Source organism: Vombatus ursinus, unplaced genomic scaffold (assembly GCF_900497805.2).
Source record: "Vombatus ursinus unplaced genomic scaffold, bare-nosed wombat genome assembly UNPS02009835.1, whole genome shotgun sequence".
Taxonomy (NCBI): Eukaryota; Metazoa; Chordata; class Mammalia; order Diprotodontia; family Vombatidae; genus Vombatus; species Vombatus ursinus.
The window spans coordinates 4,467,926-4,480,998 of NW_020949613.1; the positions used below are offsets into that span (position 1 = coordinate 4,467,926).

General features: G+C 35.8%; 1 protein-coding gene across 1 annotated transcript in view; it reads right to left on the reverse strand.

The window, feature by feature from the left end:
- BMP5 (bone morphogenetic protein 5) overlaps nt 1–13,073 on the reverse strand; it is a 180,375-nt gene that overhangs the window by 100,589 nt on the left and 66,713 nt on the right. The window contains exon 2 of the mRNA XM_027852929.1: nt 5,045–5,237. Within this exon, the coding sequence (XP_027708730.1) occupies nt 5,045–5,237 (193 nt within the window). The remainder of the gene's footprint in view (nt 1–5,044; nt 5,238–13,073) is intronic.

The window sequence follows — 13,073 nt, forward strand, 5'->3', positions numbered from 1 at the left end:
GGGACAGGGAAGATCAAGACTCAAATTCAGAAGAGGAAAACATTGTTAACATACTGACATCCAAAACTTCAAAAGGGAATGTGAACTGATCTCAAGCCCAAAAGGCTTTCTTGGAAGAGCTCAAGAAGAATTTTAAAAGGCAAATGAGAGAGGTAGAAGAAAAATTGGAAAAAGAAATGGGAGGTATGCAAGACAGAGTCAATAGCTTGAAAAAGGAAGGACAAAAATTGACTGCAGAAAACAAGTCCTTAAAAAATACTATAGGTCAAATGGGAAAAAAAAGTACACTGAAGAAAATAAGTCCTTAAAAAATATAATTGGCTATATGGTAAGAAAGTACACTGAAGTCAGGATTATACAGGATCTTGTAGTTTCTACTCTAAAAAATCAAAGGGCATGGGATATGATATTCCATAAAGCAAAGGAGCTTGAACTACAACCAAGGATCAACTACCCAGTGAAATTGAGCATAATCTTTCCGGAGAGGAGATTAACATTTAACAAAATAGGGGACTTCCAAACCTTCCTGATGAAAAGACCAGAGCTCAACCGAAAATTTGATCTTCAAATACAAGATTCAAGAGAGGCATAAAAAGGTAAACAGGAAAGAAAGAAAAAAAAAAAACAAAAACATATCATTAATAAGGGCAAACTGTTTACATCCCTACAAGGGAAGATGCCACTTGTAACTCTTGAGAACTACATCATTAAAACAACATTTAAGAGGGGTATACATAGATAGAGGATATAAGTTGACTTTGATGTGATGATAAAAATTCTAATTAAAAGTGGTGAAAATGATTGTTCTGGGAGAAGAGGACAGGAGGAGGCAGACAAGGGTAAATTATATCACTTGAAAAGGCACAAAAACCTATTATAATAGAGGGAAAGAAAGGAGAGAGATGAGCATTGTTTGAAACTTAATCTCATCAGATTTGGCTCAAAGAGGGAATAACATAAATCAGTTAGGTATAGAAATCTAACTTAGCCTATAGGAAGTAGGAGGGCAAAGGGGAAAAAAAGGGATGGGGCTGATAGATGGGGGGGCAGATTGGGGGAAGTGGTGGTCAGTGGTGGAAAGCAAAACTCTAGTGAGGAGGGAAAAGAAGAAAAGACAGAGAAAAGCATAAACAGGATGGAAATAGGATGGAGATAAAACACAGATAGTAGTTATAACTGTGCATGTGAATGGGACGAACTTTCCTATAAAAATGGAAGCAGATAGCAGAGTGGATTAAGAACCATAATCCTACAATGTGTTGTTTATAAGAAACACATTTGAAGCAGAGATACACACAGGGCAAAGGCAAAGGTGAAAGGCTGGGAGTAGAATATATTATGCTTCAGCTGAAATAAAAAAAAAAAAAAGCAGGGGTAGCAATCCTGATCTCAGACAAAGCAAAAGCAAAAATAGAGCTAATTAAAAGAATAAGGAAGGAAACTACATCCTGCTAAAAGGTACAGTAGACAATGAAGTAATATCATTACAAAACATATATGCACCAAGTGGTATAGCATCTAAATTCTTAGAGGAGAAGTTAAGAGAGTTACAGGAAGAAATAGACAACAAAACTATGCTAGTGGGGGACCTCAATCTCCCTTTCTCAGAACTAGATAAATCTAACTGCAAAATGAGCAAGAAAGAAATTAAGGAGATGAATGGAATTTTAGAAAAGTTAGATATGATCAACTTCTGGAGAAAATTAAAAGGAGATAGAAAGGAATATACTTTTTTCTCGGTGGTACATGGCACCTACACAAAAATAGACCATGTATTTGGGCATAAAAACCTCGCAATCCAATGCAGGAAGGCAGAAATATTAAATGCATCCTTTTCATATCATGATGCAATAAAAATTACATGTAATAAAGGACCATGGAAAGGTAGACTAAAAATTAACTGGAAACTAAATAATCTAATCCTAAAAAATGAATGGTTCAAACAGCAAATCATAGAAACAATCAATAACTTCATACAAGAGAAAGACAATGAGACTACATACCAAAACTTATTGGATGCAGTGAAAGTGGTTTTTAGAGGAAGTTTTAGATCTCTAAATGCTTACATGAATAAAAGAGAGGAAGAAGAGATCAATGAATTGGGCATGCAACTAAAAAAAAAGCTAGAAAAAGAATTAATTAAAAATTCCCAGTTAAATACCAAATTAGAAATCCTGAAAACCAAAGGAGAGATTAAGAAAATTGAAATTAAGAAAACCATTGAACTAATAAATAAAACTAAGAGCTGATTTTATGAAAAAATAACCAATAAAATAGATAAACCTTTGGTTAATTTTATTTAAAAAAAGAAAGAAAACCAAATTATCAGCTTCAAAAATGAAAAGGGTGAATTCACCACCAATGAAGAGGAAATCAAAACAATAACAGAGTGCTATTTTGCCCAACTGTATGCCAATAAATCTGACAATCTTAGTGAAATGGATGAATATTACCAAAAATATAAATTGCCTAGATCAATGGAAGAGGAAATACTTAAATAACCCCATTTCAGAAAAATAAATTGAACAAGCTAGCAATGTACTCCCTAAGAAAAAAAAAATCTCCAGAGTCAGACGGATTTACAAGTGAATTCTATCAAACATGTAAAGAAGAATTAATTCCAATATTATATAAACTATTTGGGGAGATAAATGAAGAAGGAGTCCTACCAAATTCTTTTTATGATACAAATCTTCTGATACCTAAACTAGGAAGAGATAAAACAGAGAAAGAAAATTATAAACCAATTTCCCTAATGAATATAGATGCAAATATTTTAAATAAAATATTAGCAAAAAGATTACAGCAACTTATCTTGAGGATAATACACTATGACCAGGTAGGATTTATACCATGAGCGCAGGGCTGGTTCAATATTAGGAAACCTATCAGCATAACTGACCATATCAAAACAAAACTAACAGAAACCACATGATCATCTCAATAGATACAGAAAAAGCTTTTGACAAAATACAACATTATCCCCTCAATTTCCAGTTGTTTGCCACCACAAAAGAAGTGTTATAAATATTTTTGTACAAGTGGGTTATTTTCCCATTTTTATGATCACTTTGGGATACAGACCTAGAAGTGCTATTGCTGGGTCAAAAGGTATGTACAGCTTTAGAGCCCTTTGGACATAGTTCCAAATTGCTCTCCAGAGTGGTTGGATGAGTTCGCAACTCCACCAACAATGCATTAGCGTTCCAATTTTCCTACATCTTCTCCAACATTTATCCTTTTGCTGTTTTGTCATGTTAGCTGATCTGATAGGTGTGATGTGGAAATGATGACCAGGTGGACTTCAGAAAAATCTGGAAAGACTTATATGAACTGATACAGAGTGAAATGAGCAGAAGCAGGAGAATATTGTACACAGTAACGGCCACATTGTGCAATGAGTGACTATGATAGACATAGTACTTCTCAGAAATGCAAGGATCTAAGACAACTCCAAAAGACTCAGGATGGAAAATGCTATCCACACCCAGAGAAAGAACTTTGGAGTCTGAATGCATATCAAAGCATACTATTTGATCTCTTTTTTTTTCTTTTGTTGTTTTGTCTTATTTCTTCTTTCTCATGGTTCCCCCCTTTAGTTCTAATTCTTATTTACATCATGACTAATGTGAAAATGTGTTTAATATGAATGTGTAACTAGAGCCTATGTAAGATTGCACACCACGTCAGGGAGGGAGGAGGAGAGGGGGAGAAAATTTAAAACTCAAAATCTTACGGAAGTGAATGTTGAAAACTAAAAATAAATTAATTAATTATAAAAGAAAAACTAATTCAGCCTCAAACACTGTGTGAACCTAGGCAAGCCATCTGTTTGCATCAGTTTCTTCATCTGTAAAATGGAGATAATAATAGCACTTACCTCACACAGCTGTTATGAGATCAAATGAGATAATATTTATAAAGTGTTTAGCATAGTACCAGGCACATAGTAAGTGCTATATTAATGTTACCTATTATTTTTATTATCATTATTATTATTATTAACCCTGCTGATCTCGGTCTGGCAACTTGCTTCTGTTTCAGTGGAAACAGATCATTATTGAATAACATTTGGCGCCCCATAATCGCAATGCTCAAAGAACTATGTGACCTAAACAGCTTCTCATTCACATTGCTGTGATAGTACCCTGTTATTATTAGGATGTTTAAGTTGATGTCATTCCCTTGGAACCTACCTATTTGGGTTTGGGGTACATTGAGACATGTTGTGTCTGTGCAAATGAAGAAAAAAGGAACCAGTTAGTTGGTGTCTGTGTATAGTAGGAGGGATTCTAGGGGCTGGTCTAATCCAGTCAGATTGTGACAACCAGCTACCACTGCTGAAGCTTGGCTCCAGACTGGGCCAGGGGGCCATAATCTGAGGGAGTCCTTTTGAGGTGCTGTCTATGAACACCTGATCTAATTTTAAATCCTATTTCTGTTACTTACTACTTGGGGGACTTTGGGTAAGTCATTTAATCTCAGTGAGTCTCAGTTTCCTCACTATACAATAAGAGAGTTGAAGTGAATGACCTCTAATGTGACTATCCTAGGATTTATGATCCTATGATCCTATGAATGGCTCTTGGAAGGACAACACCTGGAACTGTTACCAGTAATTAGTACTTTAGAATAATATGTTTAACATATTTCCTCATGAAATCTGGCATTGAAGAAATGTGCATTTTACTGGGGGAGAGGAGGGATGTAGGGATAATTTCACATCCTGGGACCCTAGCCATTAACAGCACGAGTGACTGGTATGAAAGAAAGGATTTAAGGAGAGGGAGGGTAAGCTAAGAAAGGGAGGATTGGAGGACATCAATTATAAACTTCACCCACTTTACAATTTTGTCTGGAGTTGGAGCTACTCTGCACATCACTTTGGAGGTGGGAAACATGATTTGACCTCTTAGTATAGTCAAATTTATGGCACAATGAAATATTTTGAAATGATGTTTAGCTATAATATCAAATTAGCTTTCAAGAATAAGAAGTTACTCAACCCCCAAAAATAAATAAACAAATTAATAAATAAATATACCTATTTGGGTATTCTTTGATGATCTGATATATGCTAATCTTTATAGTTTCATTTTCAAATCGATTGTTGCTGCGGTCTTTGTATATTCGGAATTCAGCGGCTGTCACTGCTTCTCCATGAGGAATTTGTGTAAGATCAAACCGAAACTCTTTATAGTGCCTTCGCTGGTGAGAAAAATCCTTGTCTCTTTCAACTGTTTAAAAAGAAGAAAGGAAGCGGGGAAAAGTGAGCCCTTTAAAAATATGGCAATTAACGGTAAATTCTACAGCTTTAAATATAAAAACAAACAAGCAGGATGATATAAAAACTGGGCAAATACTAAAACCACAAAGCCAGACATGCTTCCAGTTAAAGGAAATTCCACGAGCCAACAGTCTTCAGTTCAAAAGGGAAAAAAACCTCTGTGGTTTCATACAAATTCCAGGAACCTGAATGGAAAGAATATCCAAAAAAGTTTTAAAATTGAATGTTGTAAAGTAATTAGAAATGTGGACCAAATGAAAGTTCATGGGACAGTCTCAAACTTTATTTGAATTAAGCAGATATGAAGGAAGCAACTGGAATTACAAGTGAAACTAGAATTGGGTAACACCATGTAAGGAAAAAAAAGGGAAGGTAAAAGCTTCTACCTGAGTTACCATATGTACACAAATACTTTGACATAAGGTCTTTTTTTAAGAGGCTAAGTAATGGAAATAAATTCATTTAGCTCAGAGGTTCTTAGCCCCTAATCCCTTGGGGGGTTCATATAATAGATTTCAGGAGGTTCATGGAAATGAATTGTAAAATATGTCTTTATTTTCAGTAACCAATAATTGAATTTTAACATGTCCTTCAGTTATTTAAAATCTTTAATGTTAGACGGGATGCAAAGGTTTCAACAGACTGCAAAAGTGATCCACGAAAAGAAATGGTTAAAAAAAATCCAAAAAACAAAACAAAAAACAAAACCCAAACCTTCATTTGTATAGTCAGAATTGTCTCTTACGATCTTCTTAACTTCTACTAACAGAAGATTAGTCTTCTGCTTCCTCTCTGCAAATCAAATTTGCTCAGGAACTATTTGTACTTATGCATATGACCAAGATTTTATCGCTGAACTTTGAGAAGGTCTAATCCAATCCCTTCATTTCACACACGAAGAAACTGAGGTACAGGCTAAGTAACTTTCTTGAGGGAAGGTTAAGAAGCCAGCACTCCTGACTACCTGATCAATATTCTTTCTCTTACATCATGTTACCTTCTTAGGGGAAAAAAGAAAAAAAAAAGTTTGTTTGCTCTTTAACTAAGAGAAAACAACTTCACCAGCAACCACCAATAGAAGTCAGGGAACATTTCCTACTAAGGGAATTTTAAAACGTTGAAGAAATTAGAATGTTACATGTTGGGCAGATTGTTACATAGAGGTTATTGTGCAACAGTGGATTGGCTTCAGAATAGACTACAACGGTTTGGGTTAGGTTCAGACAACGTGGCAGGCACTCTACAGACTGAAGAATCTGGTAGGTATCAGATAAATACTGAACAGGCTGCCTGGCCACTGGGTTTATTTAAAATGGTGCAATGTCTTTATTATTCCTATCTGTTTCATAGAACTGTTGGGTTCATAAATCTCAACTAGCCACACTAATAAGTTTCAGTGTCAAGTATAATCCACATGCTTGGTTATTTTCATGGATTTGTGATGTTTTTTTTTTTTTTTGCTTCTGGTGTTCTCTCTGTTAATGAAGATTGCAATTCTTCTATAATGGGTTCTAACCCTAACTTCTGTTATAATGGGGATAATGATACATACATTATGAAAAGGACAGGATTATTTTGTGAAAAGAGGTTTGGAAATAAAATACACTGATACATTTGGAAATACTTATAGAGTATCTACTCTGTAAAGCACTGCACTGGTTACAGGGAAATATAAAGCAGTAGAATGACATCTCAATTACTAAAAAGTGATGCTTCGCAATAACAGACTTAATGGCCAGAATGTTTACTATTAGAGGGTAAGTTCTTTGAGACAGGAACTGTCTTTTTGCCTTTCTTTGAATCCCTGGTGCTTAGCACATAGTAGGTGTTTAATAAATGCCTATTGACTAGACTTACCAGCGGAAGATATAAAATACATGCCTCAGGAATACATTCCACAGAGGGAAATAGTGTTGGGGAGAGAGCACTGGATGTAGAATCTGAATACTGTCTGAATGTGGCATTTAGTAGTCATGTGACCATGGACAAATTACATAAATATCATCTTCTTTATCTGGAAATTAGGGAGAATGTATTACATACATAACAGAGTGTTTAACCCTCATAAACTATATAAATGTGAGCTATTTATTTATCTATATATTTCTTTATTTTTGGTATGGTTGTGAGTCATGAGATACCAAAGAATTGAAATTGATGCGCACCCAAAGCTCAACGGAAAGACACTTGCCTAATGCAACATATTAGAAACAAAAAATTACAGAGAAGTATGAAATCTGTCATTAGCAGCTCTGTTTGTTTTCTATTCCATGGAACATCATGACTCCCCAAGAATAAGCTGATCACCTAAAATCTCACCATTCTGATTGATTCAGTTGTTGATACTCAGCATCTTCTCAAATCCCTCAGTTGCCTCTCCTCTCTGATTGGAGGAATTGGGCATTAAATTCCTCCCCAAGCCATCCTTATTAGAGGGCTCAGAACTTTCCAAGTAACTTTGCATTTTCCATCAGCAACTCTGTGTGTTTTCCACTCCACGGAACATTTGCCCCCTGCTCCCTTCCTCCCTTCCCTCCCCCACACACCTGCTTTTCAGTCAAGGGATGTTTTTTTCCCCTTATTATTTGTATTACCTGAACTTAGCCCAGTGCCCAGAACACAGAAGACACTTAATAAATGTTTGTTGGATTGAATTGAATTGAGTTGTATGTCTCAAAAAAATAGGAAGTCATGTGCTGACAGTGAGGGATAATTAGTAGCCCAGACTACTGTTTTCCTTTGAACCTATGGGTGTCTTCATGATGTCAAAATTATCAAGGAAGGGTCCCAGCTTTCTAGATTGATCCTTATGGCAAGTTTATGAGAGTCCATAGTCAACATTCACAAAGATTTAGAGATTGATTGTGACTTGCATTGTTAGACAGAGTACCACCATTGGTGAGATCACAGGATTTTGTTGTCATTCAGTCGTTTCAGTCATGTCCAACCCTTTGTAACCCTATTTAGGGTCTTCTTGGCAAAGATCCTAGATAGGCTTGCCATTTCCTTCTCTAGCTCATTTTACAGGTGAGGAAATTGAGGTAAACAGGGTTAAGTGACTCACCCAGGGTCACACAGCTAGTGAGTGTCTGAGGCCAGATTTGAACTCATGAAGATGAGTCTTCTTGATTCCAAGCCCAATGCTCTACTGTGCCACCTAGCTGCACCATCACAAGACTATATGAACTTTATTATTTTTGCTACATGACACAAGACAGGAATGTTTTGATACAGAAATATTACTTATAAAATTAGTGTCAAATATTCCAGAAAACATAAATGCTTGCAAAGAGTTAATATTAGGGAAGGGTAGAAAATACACAATAGGCAAAAAATGGTAATGGTGAAAGTAAAGGGATATTATGGAAAGAGAGGGTCTGCTTGGACTCACAGTACTGGGGCAGAAGAGAGGATTCTCTAGATCCCCAAAGAACAGATAATGAAAGGATATGTAAATTTTATGACCTCAGTCTAGATCTTGAGTGCATGGAAACCTGTCAGGGTAATTATAGAGACAACACTTATTCGACTGAGTTGGACTAGATAACCTCTGAGGTCCTTTCTGACTCTTAGATTCTATGATACTGAGGTTTACTCTTGGCAAGAAAAAAGAGTGATCTCGAAAGGAAGAGATAAAGAATCATCTTTTTTGTATCTTGGTTTCTCTCAGTCACCCCAAAAGGACTAAAGAAAGTCTGTTAATGGACAAACAGAAACTGTGTCCAGGGACATTCATGGCTCTCAGGAAGAATGTAAGCTGACTAGGAGAATGAAAACTCATTGAGGGAAGGGATGGAACAATTCTCCACCCTGCCCACTCCCCTCTTTTTATCCTTCTTTATAAACCCAGAACCTCATATAATACTTTGCACCTAGTGGGTGCTTAATAAATGATCATTGAATTGTTCAATATTTAAAGGGGTGCTTTCATTAACATTTTCTCCTGTCTTTCCTGTTGTTCATTTTATCAGAGACACAAAGAAGAAAAAAAAAAGAAAATCCAGAAATAAGAGTGACTTTTACTAATGCTGAAAAGCAGCTTGGAATTATTCCCAAGAACTGGTAGGGGAAAGTTCAGGATATTGCTTACAAGTGACTTTAGAGAAGTCTCAATCTCTATATCTGAATTTCCTTGTCTATAAAAAGGAATAATAATATACTCCCTATTTTGCAAAGTTGCTATGAAGAAAGTGCTTTGTCACCTATAAAGAATTATAGAAATGTGAAAAAGCATTAATAAAATAATTATATATAGTACCTATTATCTATCACCTAGGACATCTAGGTGGTGCAGTGGATAAAACACTAGGCTTGGAATCAAGAAGACTCATCTTCATTTCAAATCTGGTCTCAGATGTTTACTAGCTGTGTCACCCTGGGGCAAGTAACTTCACCCTGTTTGTGTCAGAATACTCATCTGTAAAAGCAACTGGAGAAGGAAATGGCAAACCACTCCAGCATCTTTGCCAAGAAAACCCCAATGGGGTCACAACGAATTGGACACGACTGAAACAATTAAATAACAATCTATCATCTATCTTTCTATCACTGATCTTTCTATCACTGATCTTTCTATCATCTCTCTCTCTCTTTCTCTGTTTTAATGTTTTATCTGATCTTTTCTAAATTTAACTCCAAAGAAATAACCCCTTTGTTGGATTATGTAATGTTAGCATTATTTAATATTTTCAGTTGTTTTCCTTTTACTATTTTTTAGTATTTAATGCTTCATTGTTTTATTAATTGGATGCATCTATCATCTCATCCCATACAATGCAGATTGCAACCCCTCCATAGCTTTCTATTCTGTATGATTCTTACCCACAACTTTCTATAAAGCCTCTGTGGAGGGTTTACACAGTGTTCCAGAATATCTGGATGGTAATAATATGGCATTTGGACTGTCCAACTATGGCATCTCATTCTCTCTACATAAACAGCTCTCCTCTGTTTCCAAAAATGATATATGCAGTAGGTATCATTTCTGCCACTGCTTCTTGAATATAAAATTTTGACAAGGATATACTGCCACCCATTTACACCTGCCATATAGTTCTCCATTGCCCCTTTAGCATTTTGTTGTAGAAACTACGAAAGAGAAATCTGCAAAGTGGGTGGCTACTGAATGGAGAATGACTGAATCCTGTTATATGAATGTATGAATTCCTATTGCACCATAAGAAATGATGGATCTGAGGAATTCAAAAAAGCATGGGAAGACTTCTATGAATTGATACAGAGTGAAGTAAGCGGCACTAAGAGAACAATATGCAAATCACTGTAATATTATAAACCACGAAAAGGTAGTTTAACTCTGATCAACTGCAATGACCAATCTTGAACCAGGAAACTTGATGAACTAAAACATGTCTTTTCTCTCTTGATAGGGAGGATAGGGACCACAGAAGCATAACGTTGCACACGTTATCAGATTTGCTCATTTAGTCATATGTTTTACTTAATTACTGTTCTGTGTTATGAGAGAGAGTTAAATGAGAAAGAGGGGCTATGTGGGAAAAATTACTGTTGTGTAAAAATAAGTTATCAGTAACTTTTTAATGGAAAAAATAAATTATCTTAGAACTTTGAGAGGGAGAGAAATGTTGTGAGGTTCATTTTTAAAATGAAGACACTAAAGCATAGGTAGATTAAAGGACTTGCCAAAAACTTTCGTAACAAACCAGTGGCTGAGTCAAGCTCAGAATGCTGATGTCTGGGTTTTCAAACAAGGATTTCCCCCAGTAGGAAGCCACACAGGGGTTTTCCCCTCTCATTTTTAAATTTCAGTCATTTTTGAATACTGATCTAGACAATAAATTATGAAAACTCCAAGGGAACCAGGAGTAGGATTAAAAGTTTCTTCTAGATGTTCCACTATCTTCTTGTAACTTTTTTGTTTGGTGCTTGGGGGGAATTAGCCCTCACCTTCACCTCCTAAAAAAAAACAGTCTCCTCTTTTCACTCCTACATTTATTCTGTTTTATAGTTATTTGAGCCCTCATCCAACCAACTGTAGCTGGCTACACAGAAATGAATATAGAAATATGTCTGAGCAAGGTTAATATATTTTTCTTCTATATGCATTCATAATGAATGTGTGTATATGTGTATATATATGGATATACATTCATATATACATATATACATACATATATTATTGTTGTATAATATACATATTAACAGTTTTCTAGTTATTAGCTTTCTGAGAAGGTTGCATCCCTTCCAATGGGTAGACTCAGCTCTGCTTGGACCTGTAAACTCCATCACAAAGCCTTCCCAAAAGGGAAATCACCGTCATCACAGTCCTCAGATAACATCTGAAAAGTCTGAAGTTCAAACTTCCAAGTGATTTGAGATATTACATAATGTTACACCATATTTACAATTAATTTCCGATTTGAAAAGTAGAAAAAAAAGTGTATTCTTGGGAATAACTGCAAAGCAAGGAGTTTCTTAGGACTAGCTATAAAGTGTGCACCTGCATAGTTCAGATGAGTATTGAATCCATATTATGTAAAGTCATCTACTGTTCAAAATCCCCCTGTGAAATGTTAGTGTAATAAAGTGGAAAGCTAGAATTTCATCCTTTATTATAAATTTTCAGTTTTCTAATCCAGGCTATTTAACCTAAACCCTAAGGGGGCAAATTTTCAAAGGGTTTCATAAAATTTATATTAAACATACCACACAGAATAAAGTTGCATTGTAGATTTGTCCAGGATGTCAAATGCCTGAATCCCACTGACTTGGAGCATAATTGTGCCAATAAATTCCATGCGGCACTTTGGAAAGAGTAATGGAATGAGACTGGTATTTACATAGCCTCATTCTCCTAATGAAGCCCAAAATATTCAATAAGGTAATCTCCGTTGCCTCCATCAGTGAAAGTAGGAGGTGACAAGAATTAATATCCCTATTTTATGAATGAGAAGCCAGGTGGTGACAGCAAGTTAGTGACAGAACTCTGTCTCCTAATACCCAGTACAGAGCTGCATTCAGTAGCTCATACCACCTACATAACTACGTTCTACATCTATTTTCTTTTTGGAATTTAGTACATTTGGAGCTACATTTTAAAATTTCAGTCATTTTGGAATACAGATGTAGACAGTAAATTATGAAAACTGCAAGGCAACCAGGAGTAGGATCAAAAGCTGCTTCTCATTTTTTTCCACTGTCTTCTTCTATGCGTCCTGGATATGAGCTTGACCCTTTCTCATCCCTCCCATGTTCTAGAGGTATCCTTCTGGTATTTATAGAAACATAGACTGTCAGGCTGAAAGGGAACTTTAAGATCATCCAGTTCAACATCTTTACTTTTTTTTGTACCAGACCTTATACCAATGTGGTTTTTATTTGTTCAGGGAACTCTCAGGGAGGAAACTTCCTCTACCATAATTTACTCTGTAACTTATATTCTTAGAGACTTTTTTGGGGACATTAAGAGATCAAGTGACTTGCATTTGGTCACATAGGCAGTACGTGTCAGAGGCAGAGTTTGAACCCTTATCTTATTGGTGTCAAGATCTCCTCTCACCTTACAAATGAGATAACAGAAGCCCAGGGAGTTTAAAGGACCAAAAACTTGGGTCTCTAGTCTCCAAACCTAGCATTCTTCTTACTGGGACAAACTGGATTATCAATGTATTTTTTCCCCTTTGTACTCACTCCTTGGGAAATCTCTGTCTTCAGGGATTTGTCTGTCATCTGACTGTCGATGTACTCTTAAATCATCCTATTCTAGAATTACCTAAGATCACCCAAGTTTATATAATTAGGCTCCCTA